Genomic DNA, 17,928 nt, shown 5'->3' on the forward strand with positions numbered 1-17,928 from the left:
TGGGTGGCTCAGTGGGTTAAAGCCTCTGCCTTCAGCTCAGGTCATGATCCCAGGGTCCTGGGATTGAACCCCACATCGGGCTCTCTGCTCAGTGGGGAGCCTGCTTCCCCTCTCTCTCTCTGCCTGCCTCTCTGCCTGTTTGTGATCTCTGTCTGTCAAATAAATAAAATCTAAAAAAAAAAAAAAGAATATTTAAAACTGTAATGTCATGATGTGTTAATCATGTAACTCTAATACAGAGATTAGAAGACAAAAAAAAAAGACAAAAATTTTAAAGATAATTATTGCAATCATGTTGAGTTAATGGATATACAGTATACAAAGAGGTAAATTGTGACATCAAACAAAATATGTGGGGAGTAAAAAAAAGTAGTTTTTGTATGTGATTGAGATTAAGTTGCTATCAGCTTAAAATAGACTTTTATATTTATATTTATATTTATATTTATATTTATAGGTTGTTTTGTGTAAGCTGCTTGGTAACCACAGAACAAAAACCTAAAGTACATATACAAAAGGAAATAAAAAGGGAAAGCATAACATTATAGAAAACTATTAATTCACAAAAAGGATAACTAGAGAGGAAAAAAGGAATGAGGGAACTGCAAAACAGCCAGAAAACAATTAGGTGGCATTGGGCATCCTTACCTATCAATAATTATTCTAAATATAACTGGATTAAATTATCCAATCAAAAGGTATAGTGTGACTGAATGGATTAAAAAAATAAGACCCAACTCTATGCTTCTTACAAGACACTCACTTAGGCTTTCAGAGCACACATAGTCTCCAAAAGGAAGGAATGGAGAAAAATATTCCAAGGAAATGCAAACAAAAAGAGACCAAGGGTAGTTATACTTTTATCAGACAAGATAGACTTTAAGTCATAATGGTAACAAGAAACAAAAATGATCATTATATAATGATAAAGGAATCAATTCACCAAAAGGATACAATTATAAATACATTGTGATAATCATTTTCAACATATATGTGCATCAAATCATCACATTTTATACCTTAAATAAATGATATGTGTTAATATCTCAATAAAATTGGGAGAGGAAGAGATAAGAGAAGCTGAAAAACTTTTGTTTCACTTGTTTTCCCATCATTAAAGTATCATTTTAATGTCCTCCTTTATACCTACCACTGGTATTCAGCAGTACATGAAGCATCTTTCCTTGCATAAAACAAATGCATATTAAATATGTATGTCTTAGTCTACTCCTTGTTGGTGATGCAAAAAGATTATAAAACATAACACCATTCCACATGTGCTATTTCAGATAGTGAAAATAATATGGAAAAATAGAGAGTAAAGAATTTGTGAAACTTCTGAGATACTGGCTTACTTAAAGTGGAGTCATTTGTATTGGAAAACCTGGAAAATTAATCCAAAAAAATTGGGACAAAATGATTATGACAGATTTTGAAAACGAGTAGAGAAACTTGGATGTGAGATCATGAGCATAATTAGAAGTTCGTGTAGGTTTCTGAAGAAGGGAGTATCATAATTAAGTCAATAATAATAATAATGGTCCTAATGCTAGTTAACATTCACTATGTTGGTTATGTGCAGGCCCTGCTCGAAATTATTTGAATATACTTAGCAGTTGTGTCCTAGGAGAGAAGGGAATTCTTGTTTTCCCCACCTTTTTCTTACAGAGTAAAAAATGGAGAAATTGAAAAATTAAGAATTCACTCAAGTTAATAAGAGGTAGTAATACTACCTACTGTCACCTGTGAGTGCACTCTGCATTTATTATCCATTGCCATTGGGTCCACTCACAGATAACAGTAGGTGGAGGTTGTGGAGGTTGGAGATGAGCTAAGAGTAGCAGAACACATAAACTCCCAGGGAGGCAGCTCCTATTGGGCCAAGTGTGATTCTAGAGAAGGGATAGATGGGACCAGTTAGATGATATCACTAGCACTAGGGACCTAGTTGTGCCTCATAAAGAGGGTCTGACCAGGTAAACACAAATTCCAGTACAAAAGGAAAGATGGATTTTGTGTCATATTTGATATAGACAATGAAAGAGAAGGCAACATAAATAGTGACTTCTTAATATCTACTCTAAAAGTTCAATATGTTGGTGGTGCACCAATTAGTAACAGAGAGGTTAAAATGAAAAAAATAATCTCACAGGGAAGACTCAGAATTTAGTTTAGAGCATCCTGAAATACTACTGGGCTATCTGGTGAGCAGTTTCTATAGGCATTCAAGATAGATTGCAAGATTTAAAACCACCATAATGGTAATAATTAAGACCATGCTCCAGGATGATTCTGAAAGAGTGAGTGTTAAAGCAAAAATTTAGAGGTCTGAGAAAAAACCTAGGGTAATGAAAGAGTCAAGAAATAAGAGTAGAGAGAGAAGTCAATGAATCAGAGGTAAGCTGAGATAAGAAAGTCTGTACTGCCTTAGCTAAAAAGGGGATTTAAAGAAGGGGAGGAGGTCAACAATGTCAAACACTGCCAATAAATTGGAGTACAGCTAGAAAAGTTGAATAGATTTGACAGGAAATAAATTTGTGATGACCTCAAGGAGAGGTTTTCCAGAATGGCTGCATGCATTCACATATTTGTGCATTTTCGGCTCTTGCTTTCCTTGCATTAATAGAATTTATATACATACCTATAAAGATACTACTTTCTGTTATGCATTAAATCCCTCCTCCAAAATCTAATTCCCATCTCATGTGTCACTTAATCTAAATGCAGTATTAACTTATTTGCTCTTCTGTTAGTGAATGAAAGAATATAACATGTTTTGTATGTTATACTTGATTGAAAAAATTTCATGTAATTAAGATTTAATTCTACAGGTCACATATTTTCCTCTATATGGATGTGTCCCTGTTATGAATAAAGCCTTTCTGTATGTAAGATTAAACTGGTTAACTTTATTTCAATATACTTGTTGTGCTCTAAGAATAATATATATCTCTCTGGTTTATGACAGCTTATTTTCATAGCATATAATATCATATTTAGTTCTTTTGATAAAACTGATTTGACACTGATCTATCTAATTGGTATGTAGTAATTATTTGAAGACACCTGTGTCTGCATAATTTTGTCTGCATATTTTGAGAATATAAAGATATAACAGGTTTAGTTACTAATGGCTCAATTAAATGTGTAACCAATTGATAACTTTAAGTATTTTCAACATGTTTCCACTCTAGGCATTAATATTAATGGGGTAGCTAAAATCATGGATCCCATAAAGTACACTTTACATGCATAAAGTATATATTGAATGATTTTTTTTTTCAGTTAAAAGAAGGAATGTTTCCTTTTTTTTTTTAAGAAGTAATGTTTCTCTTTGTTGAAGTTAACTTTTGCTATGCCCTTCACCTATATAGAAATAAGATTACCTATATAGAAATCTTTATAAGTAGAAATTTTAGAAATCTATAGATTACCTATATAGAAATAAGATTATTACAAAATAAGCAATTGAAAAAGAATATCTCCAGATTTGAAAACTATGAAAGCTTTTAGATAACAATGCCATGTGTTGACCTTTATTCCTCTCTTTTCCCTTACAATGTTCTTAGAAAGAAGTGCATCTGTGGCACCTGGGTGATATAGTTGGCTATATCATCTGACTCTTGGTTCAGCTCAGGTCCTGATCTCAGGGTTGTGAGATCACACCCTAAATCAGGCTCTGCACTCAGTGTGGAGTCTGCTTGAGACACTGTCTCCTTCTCCTTTCCCTTCACCCCACACGATCTCTTTTGCTGTCTAAAATAAATAAATTTAAATCTTAAAACAACAACAACAACAACAAAGTGGGTCCACAGTTTACTGTTGTTTAGCTTACAGATGTAAACATCACATTTGGTTCTTTTGACATATCCCCCATCACTTTGTAACATTTCTTCACTTTCAAGAACAGAAGATGTTCTAGGCTCATCTTGTGCTTTCCGTATTTCAGCACTGTAGTCTGTTTTTTTTTTTTTCCAAGGATCCCTTAATGTACATACACATGCACCAACAGTATTTCTATTTTTTTAAAATTTTTAAAAAGATTTTGTTTATTTATTTGACAGAGAGAGAGATCACAAGCAAGCAGAGAGGCAGGTAGAGAGAGGGGAAGCAGGCTCCCCACCGAGCAGAGAGCCCAATGCGGGGCTCCATCCCAGGACCCTGAGATTATGACCTGAGCTGAAGGCAGAGGCTTTAATCCACTGAGCCACCCAGGCAACCACCCCCTTTTTTTTTTTTTTTTTTAGATTTTATTTATTTATTTGACAGAGAGAGAGATCACAAACAGGCAGAAAGGCAGGCAGAGAGAGAGGGGAAGCAAGCTCCCTGCTCAACAGAGAGCCCAATGCGGGGCTCAATCCCAGGACCCTGAGATCATGACCCAAGCTGAATCTATTTTTTTTTTTTTAATTTAGAACTGTAATTTTACACTGATATGTCTGCTTTTAGTCCAGAGTCATAGGATTTATTTTAGTCTCCATTTACATATTTGTAACACCATTTTCCATCAATGAGTAACCTTTCTCTGATTGTCTTTAAGAATGTACTAATTTAATCTATTCTATGCAGAAAGAAGTTTCAGAATTTCTAATTTAAACAACTATGAAAAACATATCTCTTAAGCACAATGCATTTTTTTTATAGTTCTTATTTTTTGGAATCAGAATATATTGTCAAAACTTTTATTCAATGTTTTTCAAATTTATATTTCCACTTAGGATTTTAAAGATAGATTTATTTGTTTATTTATTCATTTTAGAGCTAGTGAAAGTGTATGCATGGGGTGGGGGGAAGGGAAAGGGAGATGCAGACTCAGCTCCAAGCATGTAGCCTGGTGTATGACTGATCCCATGACCCAAAATCAGGACCTGAACTGAAATCGAGTTGGACACCCAACACACTGAGCCACCTAGGCACCCCTCCATTAGGAAAAAGTACATGAAAAATCTTCACTCCCCTTAAAATGACAACAAATCGTCAAAAAATGAAATATTTATATCTTTTCTTTAAAGCTATCAGAAACCTGTGGCATAAACAAGAGAAGAAATTTAAATAAGCAAAGAGGAGAATGACATTCCCTTCCTAGCCTCAATTTTTTTTAAATGACCATTATACACCTGAAAATTGCAATACAGTGGGAAAAACAGAAGAATGTAATTTGTTGTCAAGAGTAAATACAGTAAGTGGAAACCAACCTAGAGATGATTCAGGTGTTAAAATTATCAGTAAAGGGCTAAAGCAACTATGAAAAGTAATTTAAAATATCTACAGGAAAAGATAAATATAATGAATAAAGCAGTGGGAATAGTAAGAAAGATTTGAAAAAATTCAAGTCACTAAAATTCATCTACAGTAAAACACAGAGTAGAAGAAAAATTGAGAGAAGATGATCTAAGACTGAACAACCTGTGAGGCACTGTCAGTTACTGAAACATATATGTAATTAGAGTCCTAGAAAGAGAACGTGAATTCTAAATTTGGAATTTGATCAAAAAATGTCCATCCATGGCTCTAGAAAGCTTAGAAAACCATAATCAGGGTAAATATGAATAAACCACACCTAAGCATATCAAATTGTTAAAATCCTAAGATAAAGAGGAAAAAAAAGTAACAACAATTCGATATAAAGGACATAGTAAATCAGGAAAACAATTATACAAAAACAGCTGATTTTCTATTAGAAACATTGGAGCCTAGTTCATAATAGAATATTATTTACCTAGTCCCAAAAGCTAGAATTCTATATCAAGTGAAAATAACTTTTCAAGATATTTCCAATGCAGCTAAATAAAGACCTTTATAGATCAATGAAAACTGGGAGAATTTGTTGTTAACACACCTGCAGTACAATACTAAAAAAAATTTCTTCCAGTTTAAGGTTATTGATACCAGATAGAAGTATACTTCTTCAGAAATGAATAGTGCCCCAGAAAAGGTAAAGAAGGGGATAAATATAAAATAATTTTTAACTTTCACATATATGATCTTCTTTAAAGAAATTCTTGGTTGACCAGGATTGGGTAAACAGAATTATGCTGTTGTAAGGCTCTTATAATATTCATGGTAGTATAATTTTATTTGATGATACTGCTATTAGTTAAAGATCAATATTACAATCTTTGGACAAAGTCAGCAAACTTATGTGCAGGGGTGAAATCTGGTTTGCAGCTTATTTTGCATAGATCATGAGCTAAAAGTTATTTTTCTAATTTTAATCAACTGAAAATTATTTTTTGAAAAAGAACTGTGTGATGGACTATATATATGACTCTCAATGCCTAAAATGTGTAATATCTGCTCTTTTACAGAAAAAAAAATTGGATCCCTACTCAAGAACAACTAATATAAAAAAAAAACTTTCATCAATATGCAAAAAGGATGTAGTTAAAATGTTAATGAGTGAGATTATTTTTTAAAAGACAATAAAAAGATTCACCCAAATGAACAGAGAATAGATATGTAGAATTAAAGCCACATGTAATGTTTTATACATTACTATACATCAATAAATTTTAGAACCAAGATAAAATGTGTAAATCTTTAAAAATGTGAAATGTAAGAGTGGATAATGAAGACATAGAGCACAAAAAATAATCTTTGTAGTTTATTAAGTAATTAAAATGAGATCATGTCACCTTTTCTCAAAATAGTCAAATCAAGATATTTTTTCAGGTAAGTTATGGAACATCTTAAGGGAAAAATTAATCGCTTTCTTCTATAAATCATTATACAAAATTAAAAAGAGCTGAAGTTGCCACCTAATTTTATGAGTCTCTGTAATATTAACTCAAAATCTGATAAGAAATTACTACAAAAGAAAATTATAGATTTATCTCTCTTGTGACTATAAATAGAAAATCCTAAAGATAATTTTGATTGAGATAAAAGATCTTTTGTGAATTTTAACACCTATATATTATAACAGTGGTTAATAAAGCTAGAAACTGAAGGGGACTTTCCGACATGGTAAATTTACATAGTAATAAACTCAGCAAGTATCTTACTAAAAGGAGAATCTTTAGATTTGTTCCTTTGAAGACAGAGAAAAACAGAAATCCTCCGCCCCTGGCACAGTGACTGTTCAACACACCACTGGAATACTAGAGGTCCTGGATGAGGTTTTAAGAAAATCAAAAGAAAAAGAGTTATAGAAAACAAACAAGAATAATGTAAAATGGGATTATTTGCAGGTGATATAATCATCTACCCAGAAAGAAAAATAGCAGAGTCAAAAGAACTAGTAAGAAAATTTCAGTAAATGTGCTAGATAAAAGATATATTTATGAAATGTTCAACTAATGAATTTTAAACCAATAAAAACCAACACAAGAAGATTTTTTTTAAAAGTTACTACACATAATGCCAACAACACTTTAAAGTATGAAAAAAATCAACCAAGAATACATAAGGCAATTTTAGGGAAAACTTTAAAATTTGAATAGAAAGCAGACAGGATATCGTGAATACGTGGAGAGATAATTTTTTATACTTTTGTGCTGGGTGACTTTATATTATAAATTATACCAAAGATCACCAAAATCAGAAATTCTATACATTTTTAATTAAAATTCCATTTAACTTATTCAAAGAACTTAACAAACTTAAAACAAAGAAGAATAAAACTTCACTAATAGATAAAAATAAGATGGAGGACTTGTCTCATATGGTTATAAAGACATACTTAGACTCATAGCATTGAAAAGAATATTATATTGTCACAAGAGCCGGCAAATAAGCAAAAAAAAATAGAAATCTCAGAGATAGATAAGTTTACACTCAGGACTCAAATTCTCAATATAGAAGCACCATTAATTCAGTGGGGAATAATCAGAGTCTTCAGTAGATAGTGTGGTTAAAAAGTGAGTATATAGACAGAAATAATTGGATTCTCATCCAAAAGGATGGAAGAACTAAATATGACAGAAAGAATGTATAATAAAAATGAGAGAAGAAAACTAAATGGGGGGCTGTGTATTTAAAATGATAGGAGGATGTTCTGTGACCAAAGGTGGTACAAAATTTCCTAACTCAGTTTTGAAAAGTATAATCTATAAGGCAATAAATAGATTGATAGATGATAGATAGCTATAGAGATACATAGATGATAGGTAGGTAGATAGAGTAACTTTGTACTGCATTTTTAAAAAGATTTATATATTTATTTTAGAGAGAAAGAGTGAGCGAGGTGGGAGGGCCAGAGAGAATCTTAAGAAGACTGTACACTGAGTGTGGAGCCTGACACAGGGCTCCATCTCATGATCCTGAGGTCATGACTTGAGCTGAAACCAAAAGTCAGATGCTTAACCGACTGAACCACCCAGGTGCCCCTGTACTACATTCTTATTGACACTTAGCATCTGCTGCTTTACATTCATGACCTAAACTGGACCCTATGACTCTTTCAGGCTTGTTCTGAGCTCAGTCTCCGACTATTTTGCTGCCATGTTTACAAGTGATGTTTGTGAGGCCAAGCAAGAGGAGATCAAGATGGAAGGCATAGACCCCAATGCCCTCTGGGACCTTGTGCAGTTTGCATATACAGGTACAGTAAAAGAATTATAGCTTCATGTTGATGTCTTGTGATTTTTAGAATTTGAGAATTTAAAGGTTAAAATGTGCTTAGTTTGTATCTTTCTCTTTTTCAGTTAAAAGGTTATCAGGGAAAAATCAGACTACCTTTTCATTTGTCATAGACTCACAGATGTATATATGTATACATATACCCTATTCCCATCTACAAAGGTCTTAATAAGCTTATAAAAATAAATAGTCAATAGAGTGAGCTTAGGAGTAGAGCAAAGAGGTTATTAATTATTAAATAAGAATTTTTTAATGTCCATTGTGAGAGCATCAGGAAGAGAAATATATTATCATTTTCTTTCTTTTTGGAAAGTATGGGTTGAAATAACTCTTTTCTCCTTAAAATTTATTAATTTAATATTAAAATCTTCACAGAACATTTAAGGTGGACTTGACAAACTTAGCTGAAAAGGACAATGAAGATACTTAGAGTTATGGAAATGACTACATTTTGATATTTTTTTCTTCCTGATCTACTATGTGGACATTTTCTAATGGCCTTTGCATTATGTTATATTTAGTACATTCAAATAAGTTTGCCAGTTTAGCAAACATTTGTTGAACGTTTCTAAGTGTGCAAGTATCAGCTGTATCTCTGAAGAATAAACTAATGAATAAGATGTCTTCACCGTCCAGAAGCTCATAGTCTGAGTGGAGAAGAATTAGATGAGGGAATAAATATTGATATAATGTGATGCCTGAAGAGTTAGAAGGCATAAAACCTGCTGTTCAAAGCATTATCAGGGCTCATATTCATTTAAAACATTTTAATATTTTTCAAGATTATTGTGGTAAGGGGAGACATTATAATAAAGTCTTGTGATAGAAGCCAAGGTAGATAGTATGAATTGAAGTTTATATATATACATATATATATATATGTATATATATAATTTGAAATGGCATGTGGCTTATTTTGCGTGAACTCTCAATCATGCTGTGAAACAAGAAAAACTGTAGGCTAGGGATTGATGATCAAAGCAGCAGGACCCAAGTTTAAGGAGCTGTGTTTTTGTAGCGTATTTGGTTATGGGAAACAAGAGGTTGGCGTTGCGAAGATCAGCTACTAGGACCAAAATGCTGTGGGACTAGTGGGAATCTGTCTTCTTGAAGGAGGATTTGGCTTCTCATAGAGGGGAGTTTGCTCCTATAACACTTAATCAGTAAATGAAGACTCTTTGAAAAGAAAAATGCTCATGCTCTGGATGCTTTATCTCAAAGTAGCAATGTGATGGACAGACATACACATTTCCCACCCTCAGTTATTTTTATTTATTAAATAAAATCTAATAAATAGATTCATTTATTTATTTTAAAGAAAGAGAGAGAGAGAGCACACGCATGCACAAGAGTGAGTTCCCATGCAGGGTGGAAGGGCAGGGGGAGAGGGAGAGAGAACTTCAAGCTGACTCCCCACTGAACATGCAGCCCTACAGAGCTGGATCTCACAACCCTGAGGTCATGACCTAAGCCAAAATCAAGATTCAGGCACTTATCTGACTGAGCTACTCAGCACCCGACCTCAATTATTTTTAAATTATATTTTGTCCAAGCAAATATTGCACTGGACAAAGGTAAGGGAGTAGACAAGTATGTATTCAAGGCTGTTGCAATAGGGGAGAAAAACAAAGTTCAGTCTTTAATTCTGCTGAAACAAAGGGAGGGAGAGATTTTTAAGTGTTATGAGAGAACACAGACCATCTGTGTTTACTGTTTGGCTTTACCTAAAGGAAAAGTAAACATTTTCCTATCTTTGGGACATAATGTAGTTTTACAACTCAGAGCAAGACATTCACTCAAATTATACATCTATTTCCCACAAAAACTGAAAGATAGGGGTACTACTATCATCCTTGAAGCTGACACTTCAAAGAGAATGCTTTTGGGGCCTTAAGAACAAGATTCCTGGGTTGTAAAACTGGCAAAAAGGCTTTAAAAATTACTTACATCTCAGAGGGGTAGAGAAAGAACTTAACAAGTACAAGTTTTCTGAAGTAAATTCTCTGAGAAAAGGGAGACCAAAGATCTGAAGTTCAGGAAGTAGCCTGTTTACAGCTTAGTCAAGCTGAAGGCCATTAAAACCATCTTAGTCAATTTCAATCTGCATACAATCTGAAATAGTAACATAAAAAATCTTTGGCCTCACAACCAAGAGAATAAACATAACCACACTGTTTCCTTGAAAGGGAAGAATCATGAAGCTTACATTTTAGGGATCTTTCTAGGAACAAAAAGGCATAAATCCAACCCTTACAGTCTCCATGGCCTGGCAATCTTGCATTTCAGAAACTAGGTCAAAAGACACTCATCATCATGCAGCACAAAGTTGGAAGGTGTTTCAAATCTCCCTGCTGAATGTAATGACCCAGATTTGCTCAGCTTTATGGAAGGCAGAAAGGATATAAAGTAGCCTTTCGGTAGCCACTGCTACTTTGGTCTTTGATGCAATATCCATAGCTCCCTGGTGGTTGATAAATTTCTGATTGTTGGTTTATAGAGATATTAGATGAGCAAATAATTTACAAGCTAATATTGGGAAAATTTTGGGCATAAGATAAAATACCTTATCTTTTTATAGTTGTTGTTTGTTTTTTTTTAACAAAATACAACAATAGAAGAGATGTAGTGAGCAATTACAGAAAGGGAATAATAGGGTCAATCTGTATATGTGTTCATTTAGGGAGTGTGATAGCTAGTCTCTGAGACTTTTCTTGGTAGTAGGTTAAAAAGAATGCATCACAGAAGAGGGAAAAAATGAATGAGCAGTAAAGACACTTAAAAGGTCAGCTATTTGATAATATTTTCTTAAATTTTGAGGTTTGAGAGGCTCTGGAGAAATTAAGGAAGATCAACTCTAAAGCATTGATAGTTAACTATTAGCTGTAGAAATAAAGTATTCAGTAGAGATCCATAAGATTGCTTTAAAATGATTTAAACAGATTAAAATTTCCATGAGATCTGGAAAGTCTGGAAGGTTTGAAAGAACCATAGTAGCTAATTTATTCATTAATGTAGAAATTAAGGGGGAAAAATGAAAGCATAAAGTAGCTTGCAATAAATTCTTGACTAAGATAAGCTTCAGTGATTATAAGGTTTGATGATCTTTGATTGAAGAATGAGGAATTATCCCTTAAAGAATTTCAGGTAGTAAAATTTGCACATGGTAAGTCATGGGAGACATCCTCCCCGTCTACCTCTCTTTAATCCTACTCTAGCAAATTTGAATAAAGTGGGACGAGGGGTCTGATAGAGCTTCAGTAAGAAGGAAGGCAAGTAGTTACAGATTTATTTTTCTGGTAACTAGGAAAACGGGCCTAGGTACAAAGGAGGTGACTGCGGTGATGGTAATAGCTCAAGGGTAATATGAATATTTTTAAAGGAAACATATAACAATAAAAAAGTTAATACTAGCAATATATAAGATAGGATAAAATAACCAGTAAGGTTTTCATGTTGACAAAATTAAACAGTTCTAGTGGCATAAAGGATTAAAATACAGCAATAAAAATGATGTTTAATTATTACAGTATCAAAATTAGCTTCTTTAGGTCATTTTTTTCACACATTGTCATAGTTCAGGAATGGAAAAGAAATGAAAATTTACACTAATGTTAGAAATAATTGTATATTTAATGTGAGGTTCATATCAATTTCCTAAGTTCTTACTTAGCTGTTTAAATGGTTTCAAAATTTCTTTTTAAACCTTTCCATTGGATTTTTTTAATGGTTTTCAACCAAGAAATCTGAGTATGATCTTAACTATTCATAGAGAGCAAAAAGGGCAAAATCAATAGTGCGTGTTATAAGATCGTCTCCTTTTATAATTGGTGACTTACATTTAAAGTTTGAATTCTTAGTTATAATCCAAAAGATACATAATTACAATACTGTGTATCAGTTTTCAAAATGAAACCATAATTCAGCTAACAATATTTAAACACACTGCATGAAAAGAGTCACACTAGGGACTAGAAGATAAAATACAAATTAAGACTGGATAGATACAGGTTAATATAACATAAACCTTTAAACAAATTTGATAATGAATGAAATTATTAGAACAGGGCATGGTGAAAAAGCTCTTTACTTCTGTTTTCAAAAGCAGTAAGATCTGTGTACCACTTTCCACTTTATGACTTTCTCAGTTAGTATAGTGTCAAATACTTAAAAATAGCTTTTTGAGTATTTTCCTACATGTAATGGAGCCTCTGTTCTGTAATTTTACTCATCTAGAAAAGAAACCTGAGATAGTAATTGTTGAATCTGTAATAAAGCCTGTGATTTGAATCATGAAGTCAAGGCTGTTCTGGAGTAATTCTACAGAACATACTTACAAGCACAGAATCAAAGAAGAAAATTTAAAAAATATATATGTTTATAGTTTATCTCATTCTACTTTCATATTATATAGAAACTTAGAGATGTATAGAACTATAGAAATTCCATCCCTTACATCATAAATTTTATAGATGAACATTTTTTTCATGGCTAAGTATGTGATGCAAAGCAGAGGCACCAAAACTGTCTTTTGTAAAAGTGCATATTTGGTATTTCAAATAAGCATTGAAAAATCATCTAAGACCAATCATAACTTTGTTGGTCTCTTTTGAATTAATGTGAGGGGACAGATTTTTTTCCAGCTTTAAGAACCTCTGAAGTTCTTCAGGCAGTCCATCAATGAAATAAAGTAACCCGACAAAGATCAATAGTAAGACACTGAATCTATTACTAGAATGAAACATCAGAACACACATTTAATGGCATTTTCTCTACTGAATCAATGTCCTTTTGTAAAGTTATCAGTTATGCTGGAGTTCCTTGAAGCAGCTTGTGACCAAAATAGTTTGGGTAGCTTAAACCGACAACCACATTACTGTACAGTGGCTTACAGCAGGTTTGGATCATGCTTCTTCCCAGTCTTACTGCTAGTTCCCTGCACAAGGCAATGGTACCTAACAACTTAAGCACATTAATGCCTAATAGTCCTTGTCCTGTAAATGCACTGAACACCTTTCAAATGTTATTAGATGCCTACTATGTGCTGTGCCCGATGGTCTTTGGAAGACAATTTACTTAATTATACACATTTTTCTGTCTTTATGGGACTTTTGAATTTAGGGTATAAAATAACTAGCTTTTGTTGTCTTTTCATATAAACATACATTTGATAGACACAGTCTAATATTTCTTCATTACAGAATGGTATAAAGCAAATTTTGAAGGCCATTACATTGGTTGTGTGTGTGTATTTAAATGAATACATATATGTAGATATACATACACACACCGCACACACATACACACACACACACATATATTTTACATGTATAATATATATACATATTTCAGTATTTGCATTCTGGCCAAAAACTGATGATCATATTGTGAAAATAAAAGAGGAAATTTAATATATTTGAAAAGGATGCTCTGGAGTTCACTATACTTTAGCATTCTTTCAGGTTGATTGAAATTTCCTTCTGGTTTCTCTTTTATATAGTCCCTACTATCCAGACATACTTGAAAATATACTGTGTTCACTGATGCATAAGGAAATAGAGTTCTAACAAATGTGGGAGATGGGACTGCAGGGTTACTAGCAAAGTGTCAGGTCCTATAGAGAACTGATAAGGACGCAGTTTAAATAAAGGAAGCTGTCCATCTAGCAGTGGTATTAAGAAGAGAGGTAGAAAATTAAACTGCCAAATGGCAAACATTTAATCATACTGAAGAGTTAACTTCCTTATTAAAAAAAGAAAGGTTTATGTGCCACTGAAGTTAATTAAAATCTTAGTACATGCTAACAAATGTTAAGATAGCTTCTGCTTACTGCCAAACATTTGAACAAAATAAATACACACACACAGGAGCCGAGATGTTTAATGTTCTGCTTTAATATTAAAAAAGCATACATCAATATAGTCAGCCTGGACTGAATATTCTAAACTCCCCTCAGAATTTTTTATTGTAATTAAATGTAAATTATTGTTTCATTTTTATTACTGGTTTAATTCAAGTGGCATGAATTATGCAAGCACATTAGCAGAATATTAGTTTTAAAGTTAGAACTTTTACTAGTTGGAAAATTTCTGTTCTCAATTTAAGAAATTGAGACTTTAAAGACTGGCTTTATCTATTATTATTTTATCCATTAATTTAAAATATTGATTTAGTAATTTCCATAGGATGCTGACATAATCTATACATTCAGGAAGAAAAAAAAGTAAAAATAATAGAAATAAATCAGTTATATATTGTCATCCTATTTCTACCTTTTCATTATCCCAAGAACCTTTATTTGCTTGTGTGTGTGTGTGTGTGTGTGTGTGTGTGTGTGTGATGAATGATATAAGCTAATTTGGAGAAATTTTTGTATCAAAATAGATAATAAAAATTATGTACATTTTCTGAATATTTTATAACATTTTGTTGTTACTGAACTGCATCTTGGCTTCATGCTATGGAATTTCAAAGACAGACTGAAAAAGAAATTGGTATGTGAAACTTAATATTTACTAGTGATAGTGGAAAGGTTATGTCTCTTCTGCCCTGTAATTCACATTTACTTTCTGGGTCCCCAAGTAAGGAAAATCTCCCAGATCTCATTTTATAATCAACTTTGCTTTCTTAAAAAATCTGCTTGGATTTTATTTTATTGTTACTCACAATCTTATAATTGTTGACATTTTTCCTTTGGGTACTAGGAATTGTATAGAGAAACTGTTTACATGTCCTTTTTGTCCTACATTTTGCTTTGGATCCTAGGAAGGCAGGTACTGACTCCTGTGTCACCATGCATGTGTGCAGAGTACAGGCTGTGTATTTTTTGCATTAATCTCCTATTTGACTATATTTTTCAGGGTCACTTCACCTTCACTCTATCCCAAAATATCTGCACACTTGATCCTGTTGTACTTGCAGGGTGGTACGTAGAATTCAACATCAGACACCTGTGGGGTTTTTTTTTGGCCTTCACCAGGACTAACATTCAACCAAAACTCACTGAGATGATTTTTTTGGCCTTCACCAGGACTAACATTCAACCAAAACTCACTGAGATGATTCAGCCTACTATTCGTTCAGATTGTTGGGCATTTATCCTAATTGGCATGTACTTACTTCTTACTTCTCAAGTATCTTAATTATATTCTTTGTGCTCCCCCAGTTTTACTTAGAGGTCTTGGTCAACTTACTTAGTTTTATAGAGTCTTAATATTACTCAACTCTAAGAAAGGAAAATGATAATGTCTAAATAAATGAGCTAATAAAATTATGGGTTTAGCATACTGCTTAGAATGTTATAAGCACTCAATTATGATGATTATTTGTAATGGGTGTTTTTATAAGTTCCATCAAATCCTTTGCAAATCCATATAAAAAATGAAACTGGGGAGTGAATCATCACTTTGTCGACTGTTATTAATTTTAAATCTGATTTATTATATGTGTTAGTATTACAGTATGAACTCTCATCTATAAATAATTTGGTATACATTTTTAGTGATTTTTTTAAACCACCTATCCAATTTTACTGCCTTATATATTTTAATTATTTTTATCACATATTGCCTTCATTATTTTAGCATATCTTATCTCATTCCACACAATAACAAGATGAGATGAACAAGTAGTCAACTCTTACTGTCAGTTACAAAAATGAAAATACCTTGCTATAGAGGGCAACAAAATTCCATGGACGTGGGAGCATGGTCCAGTTTTCCCACAAGCATTCCAATGTCTTTTCTGCTAGATCTAAAGGTATTCAACATTCTGTCTGATTAACAAGAGAGAGAATGCTGCCTATATGTATTTATGTTACTACTTCCATTTTATTGCTTTCCATTTTACTAGTTCCATTTTCCTAGTACCAACTGCCATCAAATATAATTTCTTCTTACAATTAATTTCTTTTTCCACAAAATCATGAATAAACTGAAGTAAGTATGTAGATGCTACAAATGGAGAATTGTGATTGATCCTAGCACTGTACCACTGATCATCCTCAGGCTGGGACATTCACAATTTCATAACTTTACAAATGTAAGTCTAATTTTGTTTTGTTATTATTACATAAATAAGAAGAATGATTAAAAAACACTACATGTTTAACATGTAACATTTTCAGGATGTTTTACACACATCTGTATTACTTCTCATAACATTCCCCTTTATCATGCAGTTGGGAACAATGCAGCAAAACCCCACATATGTTTCTGAACAATACATATCTTTAAAAATATACTTGAGTTGTGTTTTGATTATTTCTCAATACTTTGTATTTGAAATTTGATAGTGGGGATTCTTTCTGCGGAAGTATGTGGTGGAAAAAAACAACTAAAAACAATAAACAAACAAAAACAAGCAAATAAAACAACTCCGGTCACTGTCCCCTTTGAAGACTTCCAGAAATCATCATTTTGTCTGGTTTACCACCTTCATTCAGGCGAGACTTCCCCTTCATGTTGGAGACATGAAATTCATAAAAAGAACTCTTAAGAATTTTGTTTTTAAATGCTTTGTCTACCTCCCATTAAGGACGCTAAGGGCTATCCAACAGGGAAAACATTTCAGCCAGAAGTGAATGTAATGCTGAAGACACATTGGAAGGGAATACCTTGATCTCTTGACTCCTTTAGATTGTGTGCTTGAGCTTTCTTAGACACATTATAGCCCTGTTGTAGTCCTTTTGTACTCCTTTGCCAGAGAAAATATTCCACTAAATGACATTCATGCAAGTCTGATGCCTGTGTCTGCCAGGTCTTTCCTTCTTCTCTGGAGATGTTGTTTAGGAGTGTGTGTGTGTGTGTGTGTGCGCGCGCGCGCGTGTGTGTGCGCGGTGGGGAGTGGAGGGTGGGGTACTGCAGAATAAAATATCTATAAAAAATCTAGACTAGTAATGGAAGTTCAGTCTTGTGAGAAGAATTATCAAAATCACTTTAACATATAACATGTTCATTTCTGATTCATTCATGTCAAAATGTAAACAATACTTTGAAATATATGTCATTAATTATTTCATGTGTTTTCCTGGACCATATAGTCTACTTTCTGATAAATGGGCATTTTAGTAGGACATTTTAAAATTTTTTGACAAATTATTATTTTACTTATAAGTCAAAGAAAATATATTTAGGGCCTCAAGCACAAACCTCATTTTTCATATGTATTTTATTTAAATTTGTCATGTCACAAACTGGCTCAAAATGGCTCCAAAGTAAAATACATTCAGGAGGGAAATAAGTCGTCAATGATGTATAGGGTAGTTTTTTGACATGTATTAGAGAGTTAACTGTATATTCCTCCAATAGCACTTTGTAACTATTTTGAGGCTAAGAAATACTGATTATGATT

General features: G+C 32.9%; 1 protein-coding gene across 1 annotated transcript in view; it reads left to right on the plus strand.

Annotated features, from left to right (window-relative positions):
- Positions 1-17,928, plus strand: part of KLHL1 (kelch like family member 1) — a 373,856-nt gene that overhangs the window by 136,296 nt on the left and 219,632 nt on the right. Inside the window, exon 3 of the mRNA XM_032841065.1 lies at positions 8,406-8,542. Coding sequence (XP_032696956.1) covers positions 8,406-8,542 — 137 coding nt within the window. The remainder of the gene's footprint in view (positions 1-8,405; positions 8,543-17,928) is intronic.

The sequence above is a fragment of the Lontra canadensis genome, unplaced genomic scaffold (assembly GCF_010015895.1).
Source record: "Lontra canadensis isolate GAN:19392208 unplaced genomic scaffold, GSC_riverotter_1.0 scaffold119, whole genome shotgun sequence".
NCBI classification, from domain to species: domain Eukaryota; kingdom Metazoa; phylum Chordata; class Mammalia; order Carnivora; family Mustelidae; genus Lontra; species Lontra canadensis.